We start from the raw sequence: 21,641 nt of genomic DNA on the forward strand, positions 1-21,641 counted from the left end.
CTTACATTCGCTTAAAAACAAATTGCTGCTTTTTGTGCACAGGATTTGAGAATAGTAAGGTAAATGTGAGCTGAACTAAAATGTTTAAATAGAAATAAGTGTAATTAGTTCAAATAACTAATAACTAACCCTTACCCTTAAAAACCATTTAATTTATTTATTCCTTTTTTAATGCGGTTCTATTTTCGCGCGAAAATAACATTTGAACTTTTGTGTTATCCAGAATTCTTCTTAGGACTACGTTTCACGTGTATATTTAGGACGGCCTAAGGAAACAACATGTAACTAATATTGATTGTAATAAATATTATGATGTTTACTAAATACTTTGGCATTAATTTATTTTTAAGACATTACTGCACTTAGTTTGTTATAATCTTTAATACAAAGATCGAATACAAAAAAAATCCTTCCGTCTGACAGAACTAGAACATGTGTCTGTTTTGACAATCTAGGGCTACTGAGCTTTTTGTGTTAAGAATCGCTACTCAAGCGGCTTTGGTTGATTCCGAATAACAGCGTTGAATCAATCACTATGGAAAAAATATAATATAGTAAAAGTGAGGATAGACAAACACGATTCCTAAAAACGTACCTCGAAATTTTACAAGAAAACCGTTGTGTTCAGTAGGTACCTATTTTACATATACCAATGACTTTTTTAATATCAACTGAACTAAATAGAACACGTGCATATACATTTTTCAAATGGCTATAATTTCGTTTGTAAAATAATAATTTCTGAAAATTGCCTCCGTTCCGAACGGTTACCATGCTGGACTGTCCACAGAGGTCTCGGGTTCACCTACATTTATTTCTCTCGTGAGTGTGGGTGCAATTTGTGGTTTTTTATGTCTGTGTCCATAGTACCCGCGATACAGGGTTTCCCTAGTGCGGGGCTATGAGTGTGTGCGCGTTATTATTATTATGAATAATACGTGAGCTTACCGATGTTAGTACTGCTAGACTAGTTTACTTTAGTTACTTCCATAGTATAATGTCCTACGGGATTCTTATGTGGGGTAAAGCGGCAGATATTCAAACCATATTTGTATTGCAAAAACGAGCGATTCGTTCTGTGTACCGTCTAGGCTCTCGGGTTTCTCTCAGAGAAAAGTTTAAGGTGGCTGGTATCATGACTGTGGCATCACAGTCATGATACCACAGTACATTTACTCAAATATTTTATATGCCCGTAAAAATATACATAATTTCAATAAGAAAGAAGATATCCATAATATTAACCTTAGAGCCAAGTCCAAACTCATGGTACCACGATTTCGTTTAACCAAGGTAAACAACTCTTTTATGGGGAACTGTATACGTTTTTACAATAAGATTCCGGAGCATATATTAAGTTTATCATTTCCTAAGTTTAAAAACTACATTAAAAATATTTTGATCGAAAAATCATATTACAAAATTGAAGAATACGTGTCAGATAAAGATGTATGGAAAGACGACACTACTCCAGAATCCACACAAATTTGATTCCAAGTGTATTCCACAGCATGTAAGTTTATTTCAAAAGAGCAATCCCTAGAGTTTCTTGCTCGTTCTTCTCAGGGAGGTCAGCGTAGTGAACGAGCAGTAGCTTAAATGCGACGTTTTCAAGTATAAATTTATTTTACCTATGGAATAAATAATCTTTGACTTTGACTTTGACTTATTAATTATTATGGTGTCTCTGTCGCTCGACTCGCGCTGTAGAACCGTATTAGTACGGGACAAATTCGAATTCGAGCAGAGGTTAGTATCGATTCTTAATAACAAATACAACTTGTTCAAGTGGAATTAGATAATCGTTTCAGATCTATAACGTTATTGTAATGTTCTCTTGACCCGCTTGTCCCGATACCTGCTTTACGTGGGAGGACCACGATAGCTATAGGTAATGCACTTAGAATGATGTTATACTGAATTGATAGAGTGTGACTTGCCGTCGAAACGGTTGAAGAATTTAAACTTAATTAAATATAAGTGACGTGCAAAATGGAAGTTACGTTACAGACGTTTTCATGACGCAATTTGAGGCTGTGTTAGTAAACTCTTACGAGTGGAAATAATTGCTGACCGCTCAGTCTTACTACACCTTCACTTTCATTTGTTAATGTTAATTAAGTACAACATTACGGTAGAATTGTTATGTATATTAGCAAGTAAGTACATAACCGTCTCTCAAGCAAGTGTCGTGGGTCCGAATCCACGCTTGCACGTCTGAGTCAGAAATTTTTAATTTAATATTTACGAGCTTTTCGATTAAGAAAAACATCGTGACGGGACAAACAAATCAAATTGTGGCTTAAGAGTAAGACTTACAATGAAACAGAGGACTTGCTGGAAGTTGTTTCATAATTACAATTTGTTGTTTTATATATGTAACCATTAATTTATAACCACTAACAATTTTATTGTTAAATATAAAAAAATCTATTTGTAAGCTGTAATATAAAGAAATTTGCCCAAAAAGATACCTATAATACAGGTATTCATTTACTTAGTTTGGGCATCGCAATTAACCATTAGATGCTAATATTAAAATGTACCTATAGCTTTACTATGAAGAATGGATATAATAAAAATTTAGATTCCCTTATTAATTCTTGTTTGTATACTATAATACCTTTATTTACATTTGTTTTACTTATATTGTATTAGATTAAGTTATATTGAAATAAATTGACCTTATCGTAACAAGTCGCCCACCTGTTAAGTGACACGCCTGTCCGTAACAGTTGCAGTACTACTCGGTGCTTTATATGACAAAGATCTGAGGGGCACTGCCACTGCGCCCGTCACCTTAGACATAAGTTGACAAGTCCCATGTGCCTGTAATTTCACCAGCACCCTTACCTTTCATAACCGAAACTCAGTAATAACTCACATTACTGCTTGACAGAAATAGGTAAGGTGGCAGCACTTCCCTGGACGAACTCTTTCACAAGGAGCTCTACTGCTACTAAAAGTTATGAATATTTAAAAATATTGTATTGGACCATCATAAGAACAGCCCAAGCCCTCTCACTGTGAGAGAAGGCCTGTGCCCAATGGGATTATATTATAGGCTGAGTATTAATATATGTATAAGTATATAATATTTACTATTAATACTCAGCTGCAAGTCAAGCTTAGCAATGTGAGAATTACTGCGTTCCGGTTTTGGAAGGTCAGGGTGCTGGTGAAATTACAGGCACAAGGGTCTTGTCAACTTATGTGTCATGGTGACCGGCACAATGGCAGTGCCCCTCAGATCTTTGTGATTTAAAGCTCTCAGTGGCACTGCAACTGTTATGGACGGGCGTGTCGCTTACCACCAGGCTCACGACTTGTTCGCGCCGTCACTTGGTATTAAATAAAACTTTTTTACCTTTTTAAAAGTGTAGAAAGGCAAACGAATTTCGATTGTATTTTCTGTGTATGGAGTCGTAAATGAACTAATATATAGATGTATCCGAAGAACAGAGTCCGATGTGATTATATAGCGAAAAGAGTATAAGTACATCACGAGAATAATTTCGTTATTGAAACTAAGGCGAATTTATGTATCTTATTTCGTTTCGGAAATATAAAATCGAACAACGGTCGATCTGACATCCACAGCGACGAAGAACGAACGAAGTGTACTATATCCTGAGAACAATTAGTCTTACACATAGATCTTTGTTCTACGGATGAGTCGATATTATTATTATTTTGTTTTCTATCTAGAATTTAGTTGATACTGAGTGGTATTAAGTTATTTCGAGTGTCTTAATGTATTGTCATGATATTAAATGTAATACATACAATGTGAGAGACGTTTGCTCGATAAATATAATACAAAAAGTGTATTTCGCATCATAGTGAATAATTTATTAAAACAGGTGTATCCTTTAAATGTGTGACGCACACAACTGTTTGGTTTACAACAATAACTCTCTATGGTATTGACATAATAAGTATATACGTAGCGTTCGTACCGATTTGAAAAGTTACGATGTTTTTCAAGTAGACGAATATATACAGGGTTAATTGTAAAATATTAACAACCTTGCAGGACTATATTATCATGGTAAGCAATCTTTTATTTTTCCGCAGAATTTTTATTCACACTAAAACATAGCATAAACACGGAATAGGTACAGCTGTGCAGTAAGTAAAATAATAATTATTTTTATTTGGGTCACTATTTTTAAAAAACAGTTGTTTGAGATCGATTTTATTATATGAGGTGGCTCAATTTAGGTTCTGAATGATCAGAAGGGTTTTGTTGGCTTCATTTGTTTTTTATTTTTTGATGAAATGAATTTGTCGTGCGCGTGTGGTAAACGACACTTTAAATCGCGATGATCTGAGGGGCACTGCCAGTGCGACCATCACCCTGAGATATAAGTTGACAAGTCCCATGTGCCAGTAATTTCGCCAACACCTTTACTCTTCAACACCGGAACGCAGTTTACTCACATTACTGCTTGGCGGCAGAAACATGTAAGGTGGCAGTACATCCCAGGACGAACTCTGTCACAAGCAGCTCTACTACCAATTGTTTTGATTGTTCCTGCGTTTGAGGCATGTGCTTGATTGGTAGCGGGCTTTGTGCTCATTAGGGGACACAAAGGTTAAGGTGGTGCAAATAAGTTTCATCCACTTTATGGCAGAGTCTATAGTATCTGCTATCTCTCTCAGCTTGGACAGGTGCTCATTTAAGCCACAATATCCCGTTAGGGCTCTGGTGAGCATAGGTGTCATTTCTGCCCAATGCCAGAGCCTCTGCACAGAGTTTAGCTCTGTAGGCGTTAATCAGGGCTTTCATATGTTCGAGACTAGAGAAGAATGAGCTGTGCCAGTGTGAACAGTGCAGCAGTGCACTCCGTGATCTCTCGCCATGAATGCAATCTGGCCCAATGAAAGTCACTCTAGCACTAGTCTATGCTAGCGCCGCCTTCTTATCCTCTTAGTCGGAATGGCTTGGAAACCAGCACATGACCACATTGTTCCTCTCCTCAAAAATACTTAAGATAGTCAGACAGTTGATTCAAGTCAAAGTTTGATGTTTGCGTAACTAGAGCTAGTCGTGTAGTGCAGTTTGTTGCGCTGTCTATCTTCAGCTTCCAGATAAAACTAAAAACTTGTATTTAATTCAAATCTTTATTATATTTATCTTAATGTTACATATAATGGAAACGGCTTACGAGTCGATACTATATATTATATACTCAGTTCGAATTCAAATATTTCCCATAGTAATACGGTTCATTTTTCTTGGGTCGAGCGGCGGGATAATGGCTTTTCTTCAGAATTTCTTCTTTTACAAACGAAATTAAAGCCATTTGAAAAATGTACGTGTATCGTATACTATACGTGTTCTATTTAGTTCAGCTGATATCCAAAAAAATATTGGTATGTATAAAGTACCTATTGAATACATCGGCTTTGCTGTAAAATTTGGAGCTACGTTTGTGTTATTTTGTATCGTGTAAATTATATACGGTATGTATGTACCACGTATATACACACCGTATATAATTTACTAGGTATTTTTCCAAAGTGTTTGTTATGAGGAATCAACCAGAGCCCTTTGAGGTTGTATAGACTCATAGAGCTAAGTTAACAGCGCAGTATGGACCATTTAGGGCACTCCAAATTTATGGATGTTGCTTTATCTTATTTTACATAAGTTCATATTTTTCTCAATTTATTACATCTGTGTAAGGGGAAACAGGCAACAAAATCTACTATCAATTATGTAAGTAGAGCGGAATCAACCTGCAAATAGCGTGCGTGTAAGTGAATTTGACCGAGTCAGGTTGCGCCCGCGCCGACCGCCGTGCACACGTGGTAACTGCACGCGAGCGACATAGTAAGCTGATAAGCAGTAATATAACTTCTCAACCGGTTTGTTTATGCAAAATGTATTGATTGCCTTATTAATTCGCGTCTGTCTCGCCAACTTATTTCGCACTGTAAATAGCGCCCGCAATTATGTTATTTTACTCACTACGTGTAGAAATTAACTACATCCAATTTATTTAGTAGCCCTTTTTATTTATATTCTAATCGTAATCTTAATGCATGCAACGCGTGTCATGTACAAATAACGTAACTACTGAAATTTATAATTTTCTACTACTATGGCATTGGATAGGAATTTCACTAATAGAACGTGATCATTATGGGGATATTATGAGAGCTATTTGCATTTAGTGTAATATGTCAAACCTACAGATAGGAATAAGAATAAGAGCCTATACACACGGCGTATTTTATACGCGCCGCAAACACGCTGTAGTCACGCGTTTGTATTGCGCATTTTGATAAAAGATAATTTTAATTTTTTTTTGTTTGTTAATTCCAGTTAGTGTTTGAAATGAAGCAACTACATGAAATTCTAAGTTTAAACTCTAGTGGTATATATAAGCTTCTTGCTTTCAACGCGATATTTGCGCGCGTTTGAATCGATCCAGTACAGCGCGTCTGCGGAGCGTGTACGCGCAGATGACCCGCGTTTACGGCACCGTAAACGCTCGCTCGTGAAATCGCGCGGCGTCGGTGCGTATATAATACGCCGTGTGCATAAGCTCTAACGGTCTCAAACTAGGGAATTCCTTGTACTGTAGTTTTCACAGTTGCAGAATTCACTTTCGGGCACTACCCAGAGAACCCAGACTAGAATAAACAAAAAAACACTACATAAATCACATTGGTCCGACTAAAGCCGGCACCTCCTCATCCAGCGCCAAGTTATAGTCTTTCTGCAGAGGTAGTCGTTTTGCTATATAGTCCTTATGCTGATACGGACATTTTGAAGACATAGTCATTGTGATACCGACCCAACAAATGGGTGTACCCTTTAGAATTAATACGATAGATTTTTTTAAAGTATAGTGCATATAATGTGCAATTTATATTTTTAATGAAAGCTGCTGAATGTCGTGTGTTAAAAAGAGAAAGGGCCAAACCAAACCAAAAGTGCAATGTTATTTACGTTACTTAATTAGCAATGTTGACGAAATTATATTTTATCGGAACAATACACGAGGTTACCCTTATCTTTAGCATTCCATATCTAAAGGCTCGTAATACAAATCATTTTGTACGTTATTCTTAAAGAAATAAAGGTGATTGTATGCTTGAAATAAATTATTTCCGAACTAATTATTGGACTGGTGGCACGACGTGTTTTTGTATATATTTAAAACATAAATTGTCAATTGATATCTTATCGGTAGAATTTTATGTAATTCAGGTACTTTATAGGAATTCGTTGAGGTTTCATAAAAAACCAAAAAAATAAGGGCTCTATGGCATAGCGCTTAGCGTCTAAGACGTAAGACGAGGAGGTTTCTACATGGGCCAACAATCAGATGTTTTTACTCGCAAATGGTGGTGTATTTGGTCAAGCTCTGAATGAGTTTTCGACCGTGTCGAGTTGAGCGCTTTTTTGAACGTGGTCATGAAACTACCAGAAATTATTTACTTTAAGTAGCTCGAAAATTGAATTGACAAAATCGTAAAACATAAATTTCTTTATCTATTTTGTACACTACACGTTTTTTTGGTAAGTATTTAAAAACACTTGGTAAGTATTTAAAAAGTTACAGAAGCGAAAATATTAACTTAAATAAGAAATATGGTGTTTTACCTATTTTTACTTTATGACAATAACATTATTTTTAAAAATGTACACAACGAGTTTATGTATTTGTAATGACACATTTATACAATGTATTAATACATTAACAAAAATTTAAATAACATTACAATACTTGTTAGGGTATTATTTTTACATGATTTTTTTTTCTTTTCGACGGTTCAGGTTAGTGGATGTCCAAAGAGCGCTCTATTTTTCCCAACTTCAGAAAAGGAGAAGGTTCTAAATTCAGCTCTTTTTCTGTGTGTACTATCGGTAGGATAAACTTTGTAACCGAATTTTTATAAATTGGCTCTAGCCAGGTTGTGCTGGGAATGAAGGAGTTAATTTCGTTTAACCTGGCACTATTTTGTCGTCTGTCGTTGGTTTCCGATATTGTTGGGGCTATCACGATTCTGCAGGGCGTCAGGCATATTTTTACAGGCTTCTACAGATCACTTTCATGCCATTATGACTAAAGGTCAGCCTCACTGCTCTGCAGACAGCGTGCCAGTTGCAACCCTATCCTAGAAACCATTGCCAATAGATTGAACTATTCAAGTGAAGTGATTCAAGTCTTCATCTGGGCATTTCTCCAAAGCCGCAATTCTCAGAGTCTACTTATTTAGAATAAAATTCTACAAAAAAAGAGTGTACAATATAGTAACAGGTTTCTTAACACGGTATAACTTCTTTTTATTTTCCCGATATTTCGGAACGGTTGCACGCTCCATGGTCACGGGTTGACTGGACAGCGGCAGATGACAGCTTTATGGGCAGACATATCTGTCTACCCTCTTGCGCTGTCGACGACTACCTTCATCGCGATTTGTTGTGGCGTTACCATTGTCACTCACTTTTTTCACACAAACCACACTTACTGTATCCACACGCGAAACTGAACTCGAGGTGTTTTTGTTTTTATTACTGCACGCACTAAGGACCGGATTCCATGCACTGGACAGTTTAAAACCATCATCACGGTTAAATGTTTTGTACTTCGTGATCTCGATGGCTTCTCGTACCAACCGTGGTATGTAGTGACGTTCTGTCGAGAGTACCTGGGGGCTATGCAACTCGATCCAGTGGTTAGTGTCTGTGTGAGATGTTGTGCTATAGCCGTTCCGAAATATCGGGAAAATAAAAAGAAGTTATACCGTGTTAAGAAACCTGTTACTAGTGATAATCATTTAGTGAATAACCACGAAAGTCTTAAAATCTATATGTACAATATAGGTCGAAAGCTAACACAAAATCTTCCCAATAAACTTTTCGGACCTCATAGAAAAAAAAATTCGAAATATCTGAAACCTAACCTGAACCTGACTGTAAGTTTGAGTTCTTTTTCCTTTCAGTTCATTGTTTTTCCTGAAATTAAGTGACCACCAAAGTCAGAGAATTCAGTCCACCTACGAGAAATCTATATTATTTTCTGTTTTAATTGTGTTGTGTTTATTTAAAGTTATTAGTAATTAACATAGTTATATAAACATATTATATTGTATTAATTATAACTTTATGGAATTACATCTACTTATTTGCCAAGTTTTATTCAAATCGGTTAACGGAAAGTGGGTGAAATGCAATAAACCGTAATCATCTCCTAATTTGCTACCCATATTGGTGGAATATTTTCGTCAAATTAAAACGGGACCACTACTGAACCCCCTTTTCCAACATAAAAGAACCACCGAAAACGGTTTACAAAGGTCCGAGTAATCGTGTAATATACACACAAAATAAAAGTATAGTCGAAATGAAAACCTCTTCCTGTTTTTGAAGGTGGTTAAAACTAACATCGTTTCTAATTTGTTAGCTGGACTTTTTTGTTGTCTGAAATTAGTTTTTTTTATGATAGTGACGGGACGAACAAATTGTGGGCCTGTGCGCGCCCATAGAGTTGCAGTGCCACTCAGAGCTTTAAATCACAATGATCTGAGAGGCACTGCCAATGCGCCCGTCACCCTGAAACATAACAAGTCCCATGTGGCTGTAATTTCACCAGCACTCTTACCCTTCAAAACCGGAACGCAGTAATGCTCACACTATTCCTGGGCGACAGAAATAGGTAAGGTGGCAGTACTTCCTGAACGAACTTTTCCACGAGGTGCTCTACTGCTACTAAAGTTTATCAATATTTAAAAAAAATTGCATGATTTCCTGTTATGGTATACAAATTTTGTTACCGGAAGGTTTATTTTCTAAATCAACTAAATTTACAATTGCATAAATCCTTTTAGCAATTATTGTTACGATTCTAACCTTTATAACAACTAGTTACGTATACATTATTTATGTTACATTATATCTGGTTATCACTAGGTCTAAGACAAGTGTACAATGCCAGTTTGAAGGCTACTGTGGTGCGCAAAACATTGAGGTGGGGCTGATCAAATGAATAATTTAAACACGTGCTCAACGGCCCACTTATAATAAGTGAGAGTTGTATATTTATGCATGTATTGAATGTGTATTATGTAAAACTAATATCGTCGTTATTTAAACGTTATTTACCAAGTTTCATTTAAGTTAGTTATCGGAAAGTGGGTGAAATCCAATAAAACGGATTCAAAAATTTGGAAACGGGAATAAACGCGTTCACATACGAATAGGTAATTTTCATGTGCTGACCACGTGACCACGGCCAATGCAACCTGACCGAAACGTCGGGAAATTAGGTAGGTGGGATGAATACGCAATGAAACGCGATAGTTTAAAGGTATATATAAACCGGATTCATCCTCTAGTTATATTAGTGGAATATTTTCTTCAAATTTGAACGGGACCATTACTAAGGTAACCTCTTTTCAAAAGGATGAATGAAGATTCATCGAAATCGATTCACAAATGCCACTCGAATTCAACAAACAAACAACAGTCGAATTGAGACATTCCTCCTTTTTTTGAGGTCTATTGAAAAGTGTGTATTTTTGGTGTAATAAGTAATTAAATTAGAGGTTTCGGAAAAAAAACCGATACCCGATAAATTTGGATTCCAATTTCGTCTAATCTCATTGAATGGCTCGTCGCATTGTGTCAAATGTATTTTTAAGACGGATTTAGTAAGTGCTCTTCACTTTAGATAAATTATTCATAGAAACGTACAAAAACTACTGTTTGCCATTCAAAAAATGACAAAATGTGACTTAGCGGTTTTTGTTCCGAAGCTTCTGTCAAAATACTGGCAACTTCGTTGATCAATGAGTCAACTTTATAGCCTGTAAACATTGACTTACAATTTTATGGACGTCGGGTCCGCGCTAAAAAGTGTCCGCACTTGTAAGGCGCTAAAATCGTATACAGAGCGCTACCTCCGCTTTAGTCTTCATTTGTTCTACTGACAGCGCGATACTGCGATGACATTACAATTTAAATTTCGAATAGGTTGACTTGGGACATTTTTTTCGTGGTTTTTGTATTAGACCCGTCGTCCATTTATTTGTAAGTTAATGCCTGTAAAATTGTTCTAAGACAACTGTTAGCCGAGTAGCGCATTTCGAAATGCAGTACAAACAATTTTATTCTCTATTTCCAGGCAAGATGATGCCCACTTGGGCAAACGAGGAAAGCACTGGCTCAGAGGAAGAATTCCCTCTTCTGATGCCAGAGTTGCTTCCCCAAGATGATCTTCTTGAGGGCACTTACGAGAATGAATTTCCTGTGAAGAATTTCCTTAACGAATCAAACTCTGTAAAAAATTATTTCAAAGAAGACATAGGGGATATTGAAGAAGATTTAAAAAAGATTCAGGAAATACCTGAAAGAATGAACGAGGCTGCTGATGGTAAGTTAACATTTTATTAAGTAAGTATTAAACTAGGACAAAACTCTAGGAAGCAGTGCCAATAAAAAAAAAGTTTTCATAGTTGGCAATAACTAGAATGTCAATTCGATGGTATAATTTTTTAATTGATCCATGTTTTCAAAATGGCCACCGTAAATTTATAACGATTTTCTACGGACAGACACCAGAAAATGTAACTATTGAGGAAAAATTACAAACTAAAATCTGGCAGTATGGCCAATTAGACGCCTTAGCCTGTTCTGAAGGACGAAAAATTTTATTACTATGGCCATGTGGCTGTCCAAGATATGTAGCGTCTTTGTAGCGTTAATAAGCGTCGTAAGTTATGGGTATACATAACACGATTATTTCTTATTTATTTATTGTGCATTGGCTATAAAGCCATCAGTTTAAACAAGCAACAAATAATTAAGATATTCAAAACGTAATAGTACTCAAAGTAAAAATTAATTTGTGAAAAAACTATAAATTTTTTTTTTTCTACATAATACGAAAGGTGTTGCATTTTATTATTTTTTCGCCTTGTTCCTGCGCCGCCCGGGGAATGCATTAAATACCATAACAGTCGTATTTGTTGGACATCTGACTATAACTAATCGTATGTGTAAACAAACTTGAATACGCACTTTGGTGTAAATAAAGCCACATGTGATCGTACGTCAAAAAAGCGCTATTACCGTGTGAAAGTCATAGAAATATTTCGAACACCAAAAACAAATATTTTATTGAATATAATGATATTTTTACTACCATGATATCTATGATACTAATTTGTTGTTGGTATTGATACCAAATCAGTTGGTAGAGCGATCGCCCCGGTTTGACGAAAAACTCTGTGGTTCGAGTTCAGCCGGATTGAACGAATTTTTCTTTGTGTTTGTTCAACAGTTTATCTATATTTTAGAGTTGTTAACAAGCATGGGTGAATTTAGTAAGGAGACCGAGTCAAATAGGCTTCTTACTAGGAGGAAGAACGCACGTGGTGTAATAGCAGAAAGTAAATTAATATTGTAAAACATAGTTCAAGGTACCAAACAGCAAAAATGTTTAATAGTCCTCGTACTAAACTTAAAATAACACAGGATTCTAGTATCTTTCAAAAAGTGTCTGAAACATTTCTTGTTGGAAAAATCTTTTTGCCATGTTGATAAATTTGTTGTTGGAGGCACTTGATATTAATTTGTATTTAAACGTGATTAGGATAACTATTTTGACATTGCATTTATTCTTTGTTTTTATTACTATTTTTCATTACTGACTTCTTAATATTGTGTTTTATGTTCGGTCTCTTTTTTTTTCTAACACAATAACTGTTGTTAAAGAAATAAATAATTAAAAGACCTTTGTAAATTTAAGCATAAACACACGCGACTAATTTCTAAATTTTTAAACATCTTTCCTGAAAAGTCCTCATTTTGTAGATGTTGCATTATTATACCAAGGGTGCGAATTGAACAGCAAAAGTAACATAGTTTTCAAGTTTTTCAAGTTGGGTTTCGATGTTACCTAAATTCTCATTGCACAAGACGCAGTCTTCTGTCGTCCATATCAAAAAACTAAACTGCCCTTATGCAACTTGTTGGCAAACAAAGAGAATTTAAATTTCGAAAACATGGCTCTTTGTTATGTATAAGCTTAAGTTAGAAGAAAACAAAATGGAAAAATACTTAAAGTTATAAAAGTTCAAAAAACAAATGTATGACTGTGTGAATTACTATACAGTCGTCATAAAAACGTAACAGCGTCTTCATGATTAATTATAGAATGACGATATTCACAGATTTTGTCAATGAATTGGGAGTTAAAAACTGTAATTATAATGTAGAGCTTATGCACCCTTTTGTGCAGGTATTTAATGATGGTATTATTACATTATCTACATTTTAACCTGTCGTCCTTAGTACTACCAGCAATGTTGAAGCCTTGCCCAGTCCCAAAACAGTTTAGTTTGCAAGCGGAGATTGTGTTATATTATTTTGTTGACTCCTATTTCTGTTTTGTTTATAATAAATCCTTTGGGACAAAACGCAAAAGCGCACAAATACCCCGAGGGAGACGATCGACCTGTTCCGCTTCTGGTATGGTGATCAAATTAACCAAGTATTGGATGTACCCGGTGGTAATATAATATTAGTTATGCGAATGATATGGTGCTGCTGTGTCCATCAACCAGTGTGATTGTAAGAATGCTGAAAATTTGTTAGGAGTACCTATGATGAATAACAAGTTAATTGCGAGTGGCCGCTACTAACTGCCTTGCCGTTGCCTGTACACAAAATAACCTTTAAAGTGGTGACGCGTCAGCGTTGGTGATAGTACCTACAACAAACACGTGCATGTCTCTTGTAAGTTTGTTATTATTAAATTATTCTCCCGTCACCGTATAGCACGATGCAGATAAGAGCATTACGAAAATCGCCCGGAGCCGTGCGTTCAAATCGATTAGTCTGCATTCGCGATATTACGCAAACAATTTATCAAGCGTGTAGCGGCGTCACGTAATGCCTAAGTTTCGGAGCGAACTTGTTGCACAAATCGTTCTCTCTTCGTGGCTATACTGGCGTTTGCCAATTGTTAATAGTTCGTGACAACAGGTCTATGAGCAAAACGATGCGGGCTCTCCACGTTAAAGCGACTCACGCCTAGGGCATTGGGTAACAATGTATTTTGCATCACACTTGCTCGTAAGTAGTAGTACAACGTTCAGAAAACTAGGCGATATTTTTTATCATACAGCTCTAGGGCGATAAAGCGTTTTTTGTTTTATTTGTACTCTCATGCCGCCCGCTCGAAACCTCGCGGTAGACCTCGCGCCAAATTCGCATCGCAACACCCCAAATTGCAGTGGATTCACATCTTAATTATGAAAACTAATATAAATTCAGTCGGCGTGATTTCATTTATAATTTTTATAAGATACATACTCATAAATGCCAACGCTTACATGAATTTAAAACATTTTACGTTCTATTATACAAGTATGTATTTTTCTTAATTTCTTTTTTTATTTTAATTTATTTTAAGACCAGCGGCTATATTGAAGAACAAAATCTTAAATAATGCTGGAGAGCCAATTATAGATCCTCAATAGACATACATTAAGTTGAAATTAATGAGCCTTAAAATATAACTATATAATATTTAATAATACATTATGACAAAATCGAAACACTGATAAACAAATTACTAAGAAGACGCTTTACCGATGCAACACTAGAATTAAAAAGGTAAATATCAACCTGCTTGGACAAAACATTAAAGCTGTATGTATATAGGACGATTTTGTGAGATACCTACTTAAAAGACGAAAGTTTGTAAATAGTATATGAATAAACTATTGTCTATTTTTCCTTTTTTTCAACTTGCTCGCGAGTGTGATTACATAGGTACATTGTATTTATGACACACGGGTAGAACTGCAATTACAAACGTCATTTCAATGTCCTTCTATTCGTAATTTTAACTGCTTCAGTGGTCTAAAACGGTGACATGCTGGACTGCCACACAGATGTCCCGAGTTCGATTCCCGTACCGGGAGAAATATTTGTATGGCCCACATTTAATTTCTTTCGTGAGTTTGGGCGTTATTTGTGGTTGTCGATGTGTGTATCCATGGCACTCGCGATACAGGGTTTCTCTAGTGCGGGCCTATAAGTTTGTAAAAAACCACCAACCCACACGTCGCCTTTGCGATACACTGTACTAAAATGGACGCATTTCGATTCTGCTGTGACTTGTGAGCTTGTTAAAATAGAAACAATGTAATACCATAGGAATTGAAACTGTTTTTCCGGATTTAAATCGCGTATATTTGTTTTTTCAAACAAACCAACGTGTCGGGCTCTTTACAGGTCCCATGGTCACGATATTAATGTGGCCTGCGGTCACGGTTGACTGAATCCGGAAAAATAGTTTCATTTCCTATCTTTAACAATCGCGAAAACCTAAGAACTCGAAATGTAATACCATTTCAGAATTTTACGACAGTGCTGCTAGCAACAGCAATGACTCCCACAACGACAACGAGTACAGGTTAAGAAGCCACAAAGAAAGAAAAGTAGATTCTGGGAATGAAGCTCCATATTCTGTGGCTACAACTCCGTCCAATACAACTTCGGGGACTGGACGCCGGCGGCGTTGTGGCGGAATATCGGCGCGGGAACGCAATCTGCGCAGGCTAGAGAGCAACGAAAGAGAACGAATGCGTATGCATTCTTTGAATAGAGCATTTGAAGTAAGTACCATTTCCTTTTTTTTAATTCTAACAACCTCCGAAGTCCAACATCATCAACAACTTTTATGCCATTTGTCACTGCGTCCGTTACCCTCAGACGTAAGTTGACAAGTCTCATGTACCTGTAATTTCATCAACACCCTTACCCTTCAAGACCGTTGTTACCACAAACCGTTACACTTCAAGAAGTTGTTGTTTATGATGTTGGTAATTAATTAGTCCTACGAGGTTGTAAGCATTTTACAAATAACCCTGTATATTGGTTTCCGTAGGTTTTCGCGATTGTTATAAATTGGAAAAGAAATTATTTTTTTCTCGGATCTAAATTGCGTATTTGTGTTTCAAATATATTATATTTGTTTTTAAAAAACAAAATACTTATACGCGATTTAGATCCGAAATAAATAGTATCATTTCCAAGAAAAATTATAAATTTTATTTTTGAACACGACGAAATTCATCGTAAAAAACACTTAGACTGTCCTTGATATTTGCATCAACAACAATAACAACATCAGCCCAAATACGTCTCACGTGTTTTCTCTCAGACAAACCCTCGTCGACAAGGCCATAGTGAGCCACGTTGGCTCAATACGAGTTTTTTTTTGCACGCACTCATAGCCCCGCGCTAGGGAAACCCTGTATCGCGGGTGCCACGGACACACACGTAGACAACCACAAATTACATCCAAACTCACGAGAGAAATAAATGTATTTCGATTCCGGCCTCGCTTTTCGCCGGGTTTCCGAATGTATGTGCAAAATTATTTTAAAATTTACCATGACCAAGGAAAACATCGTGATGAAACCTGTACGTCGAAGAAAGTTAACAACCTTCGAAAAACGTGTGAAGTCTCAAACGAATATATATATTTATACAACTGCCTCCGTGGCCCAACGGTTACCATGCTGATCTGCCACGCAGACATCCCGGTTTCGAATTTTTATGGCCTAAGTACATTTTGACGACATTATAGCTCGAGTGGCTTTCATAACGGTTTTCATGGTGTCGCTATCTCTGTGGTCCCGGATTCGATCCCCGGTCGGGTCAGTGCAGACAAGACAAACTAACCTTTCATATTGTCTCTTGTTTCCGATTCCATAACACAAGTACTTTAGTTACTTACTTCGGGATCAGCGCAACGTATGTGATGTCGTCTAGTGTTTATTTATTTATTTCCCTTGTGAGATTGGGTGTAACTTGTGGTTTTCTGAGCGTGTGTCTGTGGCAGGGTTTCTCTAGTGCAGGGCGTGTAAATAAGTGTATGCATGTGTACGTTAATCCAAATTTTTTGTCGTTCCAGGATCTCCGACAAGTGATACCTCATATTAAGAAAGAAAAGAGAAGCTTGTCAAAGATAGAGACTTTGACCCTTGCTGTGAACTACGTAAAGGCGTTAACGAATTGCATTTTCACTATGCGGAGCGAACAACCGCGATATAAGTAAGTATTTCTTCTATTCATTTTGACGACTTTTTAGCTCAACGGCTTGCACTGTGGGCACTGAACGACGAGGTCTTTTCTAGAAGGAGGAACTTTTCTAAATTGGTTCCAGTCTGGGTGTTCTGGGAAGTGCCCTACAGTGAATTCTGTTGTTACTATTCTTAGTACTAAAAGTTCCCTAGTTTTAGTTAGATCAGGCAATCGGTGTACTCGTCTAGCACATCATTATTACTATTAAGTATATTTATTACATACTAGCTTATGCCTGCGACTTCGTTCGTAGAGATAAAACATTCCTGACGGCCGACACTGCCCCTTTTTAAGTTAATAACGACTTCACGTATTAACAGCATGCAGTCGATCTCGGCTGCACGAAGTCCGTTCTGACTGCATGCAATTAATGTGTGAAATGTCGTTATCAACTTCATGCAATCGAGGTTTCGGGTTGCATTCCCATATCACACATGTGTTAGGTACATACCGTAGAAACTTTTAAACTATTTACATATTAACAACCGCTTAATGAAATCTTTGAAAAATTTCAGTTTCAATGATGGCGACAAGTTAGTGGAGCCTGCCTTTGTGATCAGAGACGACCGTTTGGAGGAGAACAACAACACAATCGATAGGAATAACGGGCTATGACGAAGTGAGCGCCTCGCTAACAAGGCTTCGGTTTGTTATATGAAGCGGTGACTTAATGCACGGTCTGCATATAATAAGTAAAAAGATACTGTTTGAAACTACTTTACTCTGCCCACTCTTTTCTAAACTCCTAGCATCGGAGCTATTCTGCCGTTCCTATCATAAACAACATAAAAAAATAATTTCTTTTTTAGTAGTGCCCCTCAGATCTTGGCAATTTAAAGCTCTGACTAGCACTGTAACTGTTAAGGACCGGCGTGTAGCTTACAATCAGGACAGGCACGACTAGTTCGTTCCGTCACTTGAAGTTATAAAAAAAAATCTCAAAAATTACCAAAATGCAAGGCAAAATAGGTATTTGAGTTTTATAGAAATTTACTATTGCATTATTAACCTAATTCTTTATTATATATTCTGTGACATAATTTTTAGCTAATCAGTTCGTGCTATTAAACATTTACTTAAGGCCCCCTGATGGGACAGTCCCTCGTTCTCCGTCCGCCAAATTAAAAGACGCCTGATACGAGTGAATCTTCATACTTGATATTATCTTTTATTATGGTCGAGTGTTACTTATTTGACAGTAATTGTTTCGTGTTGACATTGAAAATTGAACTATTTTGTCGGATATAAATCGCAAATTTTTCTTAAAAAAGAAAAATCAAATGTTTTAGGCCCTTGCCATTTCGCCATTTAGGCTACTTCGAGGGCTCGCGTGACGATTAAAAAAGTGATCAGCGACTCGGCGATATTTAGCCTATTTTTGAAGTTCCCCGCAGCAAGCAAAATTGTTTTCCATGATTATCAGGGATTTTATGGCTTGGGCGTATATCGGCTAGTTATCATTAATAAATTATTAATATAAGATTTCTAGTGCTTCAAACCATACTCAAGTCCTGACTTGAGCATTGAGTAGAGTTCTGGAATACGACCTGAGGGTCGGATTAATAGTTTCGTGGTCGGAAAATAGTTTAATTTCCATAAATGTATGCCTTATTTTCTCAAACTCGTATCTTATAAAGAGTGATTATTTATGAGATGACAAAACTTTCTATTTATTTTAATTTTTTTATCAATGGTGTTAATTTGGATTTCTTTAAGAATAGGTAAAAGCCAGTGTGTGAATATGGAGAAAATGTGATGTGAAATCAGCCTGTAACATTTGTATATACAATCCGTTGGTACACTCCATTTTTTTCGTTTCAGTAACTTTGTGCTTTAAGATACGAGCTTGAGAAAGTATGGCGATGAAATCGTTTACTTTCATGTTTCGTTTAGGCATTCGGAACTTAAAATGATGTTGTCTTATAAATTATGACCTTACGTAATATACTTACATATTTATGTATAACAATAATTTGTATAACGTATACCTGGCGGGACATTTATCTGACGTGTCGAGTCGTGACGCGTCATAACGCTATTACCTATACACACAACACAAGCCGTCACGTCAGATTGCGACACACTAATGTAAATATACCTAACCGTATTAAATGTATAAAACCGATACCGTTCTGACGCGACACGACACGACACGTGAGACAAATGTAAATCCAGCTTTAAAGTATAGGGCCAAGAGCACGTCAAGCATGACACTTTAGATTTAAATCCAACTCTATGCCGCTTACGATAAGAACGATCCAAAGTACAAAGTGTCAAGCTAGACGTGCTCTTGACTGTACCATTAATCTTAATGTAAGTGTATATTAATATATAGAGACAGCAATTGTTTGTCTTAAGTAAAGTAGCAAAAAAAATCTCTCTCTCAAAATCTTGTAAACCAAATTACAAAATTTGCTCAAATAGGTACAGTCAAGAGCAAATCAAGTTTGACATTTTGGACTTTGGGCCGTTCTTATTGCAAGCGGCATGGAGTTAAATTTAAACATTTAGTGTCAAGCTTGACGTGCTCTTGAGCCTGTACCTACAAAAAATTGGTTCACAAATACCGGAGTTATCGCGTAACATACATACAAAAAAAAGAACATACAGTCGAATTGAGAACCTCCTCCTTTTTTGAAGTCGGTTAACAAGTATTTTTTGAGTGTAGTATGGTATCATAATTTGGTATATTTTTGCTGACCGTTCATTACGTCAAGTCCAAACTTGTGGTATAAGATACTTTATATATAAGATATTATTTTATATAAGTACGTGTAAGGAATTGACACTACGAAGTCATAAGCATAATATGAATGAAATTAATTAGTTAGGTATTTAAGTACATTTTTATTCAATTATCTCATTGTTGTGATTGTCAATGTTATGTAATGCGTTGTGATGTAGAAATAAATGTTATATGTGAGAGCAAGTACTTGTGTGTTCAATTTAGTAGACGCAACAATAATACCTTACAGGTTCCATTGCACTTTTACAACAATCGCCAAATCGCGTGCAAAGCGGGCATCGAGTATATAACCAGAAATAGATACGTAATGTCATTTAATTTGTTTGAAAACTATTCTGCCATATCATTACTGTGACAACTGCGCTCCGATTGGCCAGCCCGAGTTCGAAACAATTGATGGGTGTCGTCAATGGGTGTCATCCTTTGTTTCACTTCAAATCGACCAGTTAACTTGAGCTTTGCTATAATGGACGAAAATTGCAAAATTACGTATTTAATGTTTAATTACCGATGAAATGTGATTCCATTTGTTTTGTAATTAGATATTTTGCTGCTTTTCCCACACCACCGAATTGAACAGCACGGCATTGTTAGAGATCTTATTAGAGATATTATCTTTATTACAATAAATACATAATATTTTTTGGCATATACGGAGACGCAAACGAGTTACCAGGAATACATGGTCCTTATTTTGTCTCTACTTCTGGTTATATACTCGATGAAAGCGGGCTATAGCAAATCAACTACCTAACTAAATTGAAAATATCTTTATTTTACAATGAACTCTTAAAATTTATTTATTGAATGACGAAGATAACTTTAGTCTCGATTTCTCGTCGTTGTAGGATTATCAAAATTGTATAGCTTGATTTGATCTTTCTCCATGAGGAAAATAGTATCTATACCTATTCAGACCTAGTATACTACAATATGTGATTGATAATAATATTATAATTCGGATCTATAATGTCATGACATACATTTTTGGGGCATATTTATTCACACTCACAAGCTAACGCCATAATACAAAGATAATCATTATTTGTATTTCCTTAATGGCGGCTCCTAGTCTTGGGCCAGTATAAGATTCAAGCAATGCGGTCAGTTAATGTTGATCAACAGTTTCGAAGAGTGCAGGCAGATAATATTGGTCAAAAACGCCAACGTTATGGCAGCAACAAGGTTATGCCCTGATACGTTTAAATTTGCCGCTAAATGGCTTGCATATCTTAATCGCGGGCACTTATCAAACGCAAAAAGGAATTTTAAATTTTTAGAATTATTCTAAAAAGAATTGTCATGATTTCAAAAACTAAACACTATATCATTATTTTTATGGTAAACAATTTTCATTGAAGTAGGCTGTACGATTGCTAAACCTTGCTATTGTTTTTAAAAAATAAAAATGGCATAGACAAATCAATATTACCAATTATTTAAATTTCCCAATATTTAAGGAATATAAAGTATGTACATTGGAAAGGTTCAATTTTATAAATTACTATAACACTGCTGCATATTATGCCAAAAATTAACAAATTAATATCCTTGTTTTAGTTTTACTACGAATTGCCAAAATTAAATTTAATATCAAGATCAACAGAAATAGAGAAAACTTCATGTAATGTTGCCTTAAATAAATTGTATTTCCCGAGTTTATGGAAATGGCAAGAGAAACGAACCGAAAAAAATGATAGAAAATTGTTCAATGTGCGTGTGTAGTTAGAGCATCAATTTTTATAATTTTGTGTAAGAAACAGAGCTTTTGTG

The 21,641-nt window shown here is 36.1% G+C and overlaps 1 protein-coding gene across 1 annotated transcript in view; it reads left to right on the forward strand.

Annotated features, from left to right (window-relative positions):
- The window catches only part of LOC113228498 (basic helix-loop-helix transcription factor amos-like), a 33,831-nt gene extending 15,012 nt beyond the window's left edge, over nucleotides 1–18,819 (forward strand). The window contains exons 2-5 of the mRNA XM_026461827.1: nucleotides 11,145–11,393; nucleotides 15,389–15,648; nucleotides 16,953–17,092; nucleotides 17,638–18,819. Of these exons, the coding sequence (XP_026317612.1) occupies nucleotides 11,150–11,393; nucleotides 15,389–15,648; nucleotides 16,953–17,092; nucleotides 17,638–17,737 (744 nt within the window). The 5' untranslated portion in view covers nucleotides 11,145–11,149 and the 3' untranslated portion in view covers nucleotides 17,738–18,819. The remainder of the gene's footprint in view (nucleotides 1–11,144; nucleotides 11,394–15,388; nucleotides 15,649–16,952; nucleotides 17,093–17,637) is intronic.
- The last annotated feature ends 2,822 nt before the right edge of the window (nucleotides 18,820–21,641 follow it).

This window comes from Hyposmocoma kahamanoa, unplaced genomic scaffold (assembly GCF_003589595.1).
Source record: "Hyposmocoma kahamanoa isolate Upper Pololo Valley unplaced genomic scaffold, ASM358959v1 232, whole genome shotgun sequence".
NCBI lineage: Eukaryota > Metazoa > Arthropoda > Insecta > Lepidoptera > Cosmopterigidae > Hyposmocoma > Hyposmocoma kahamanoa.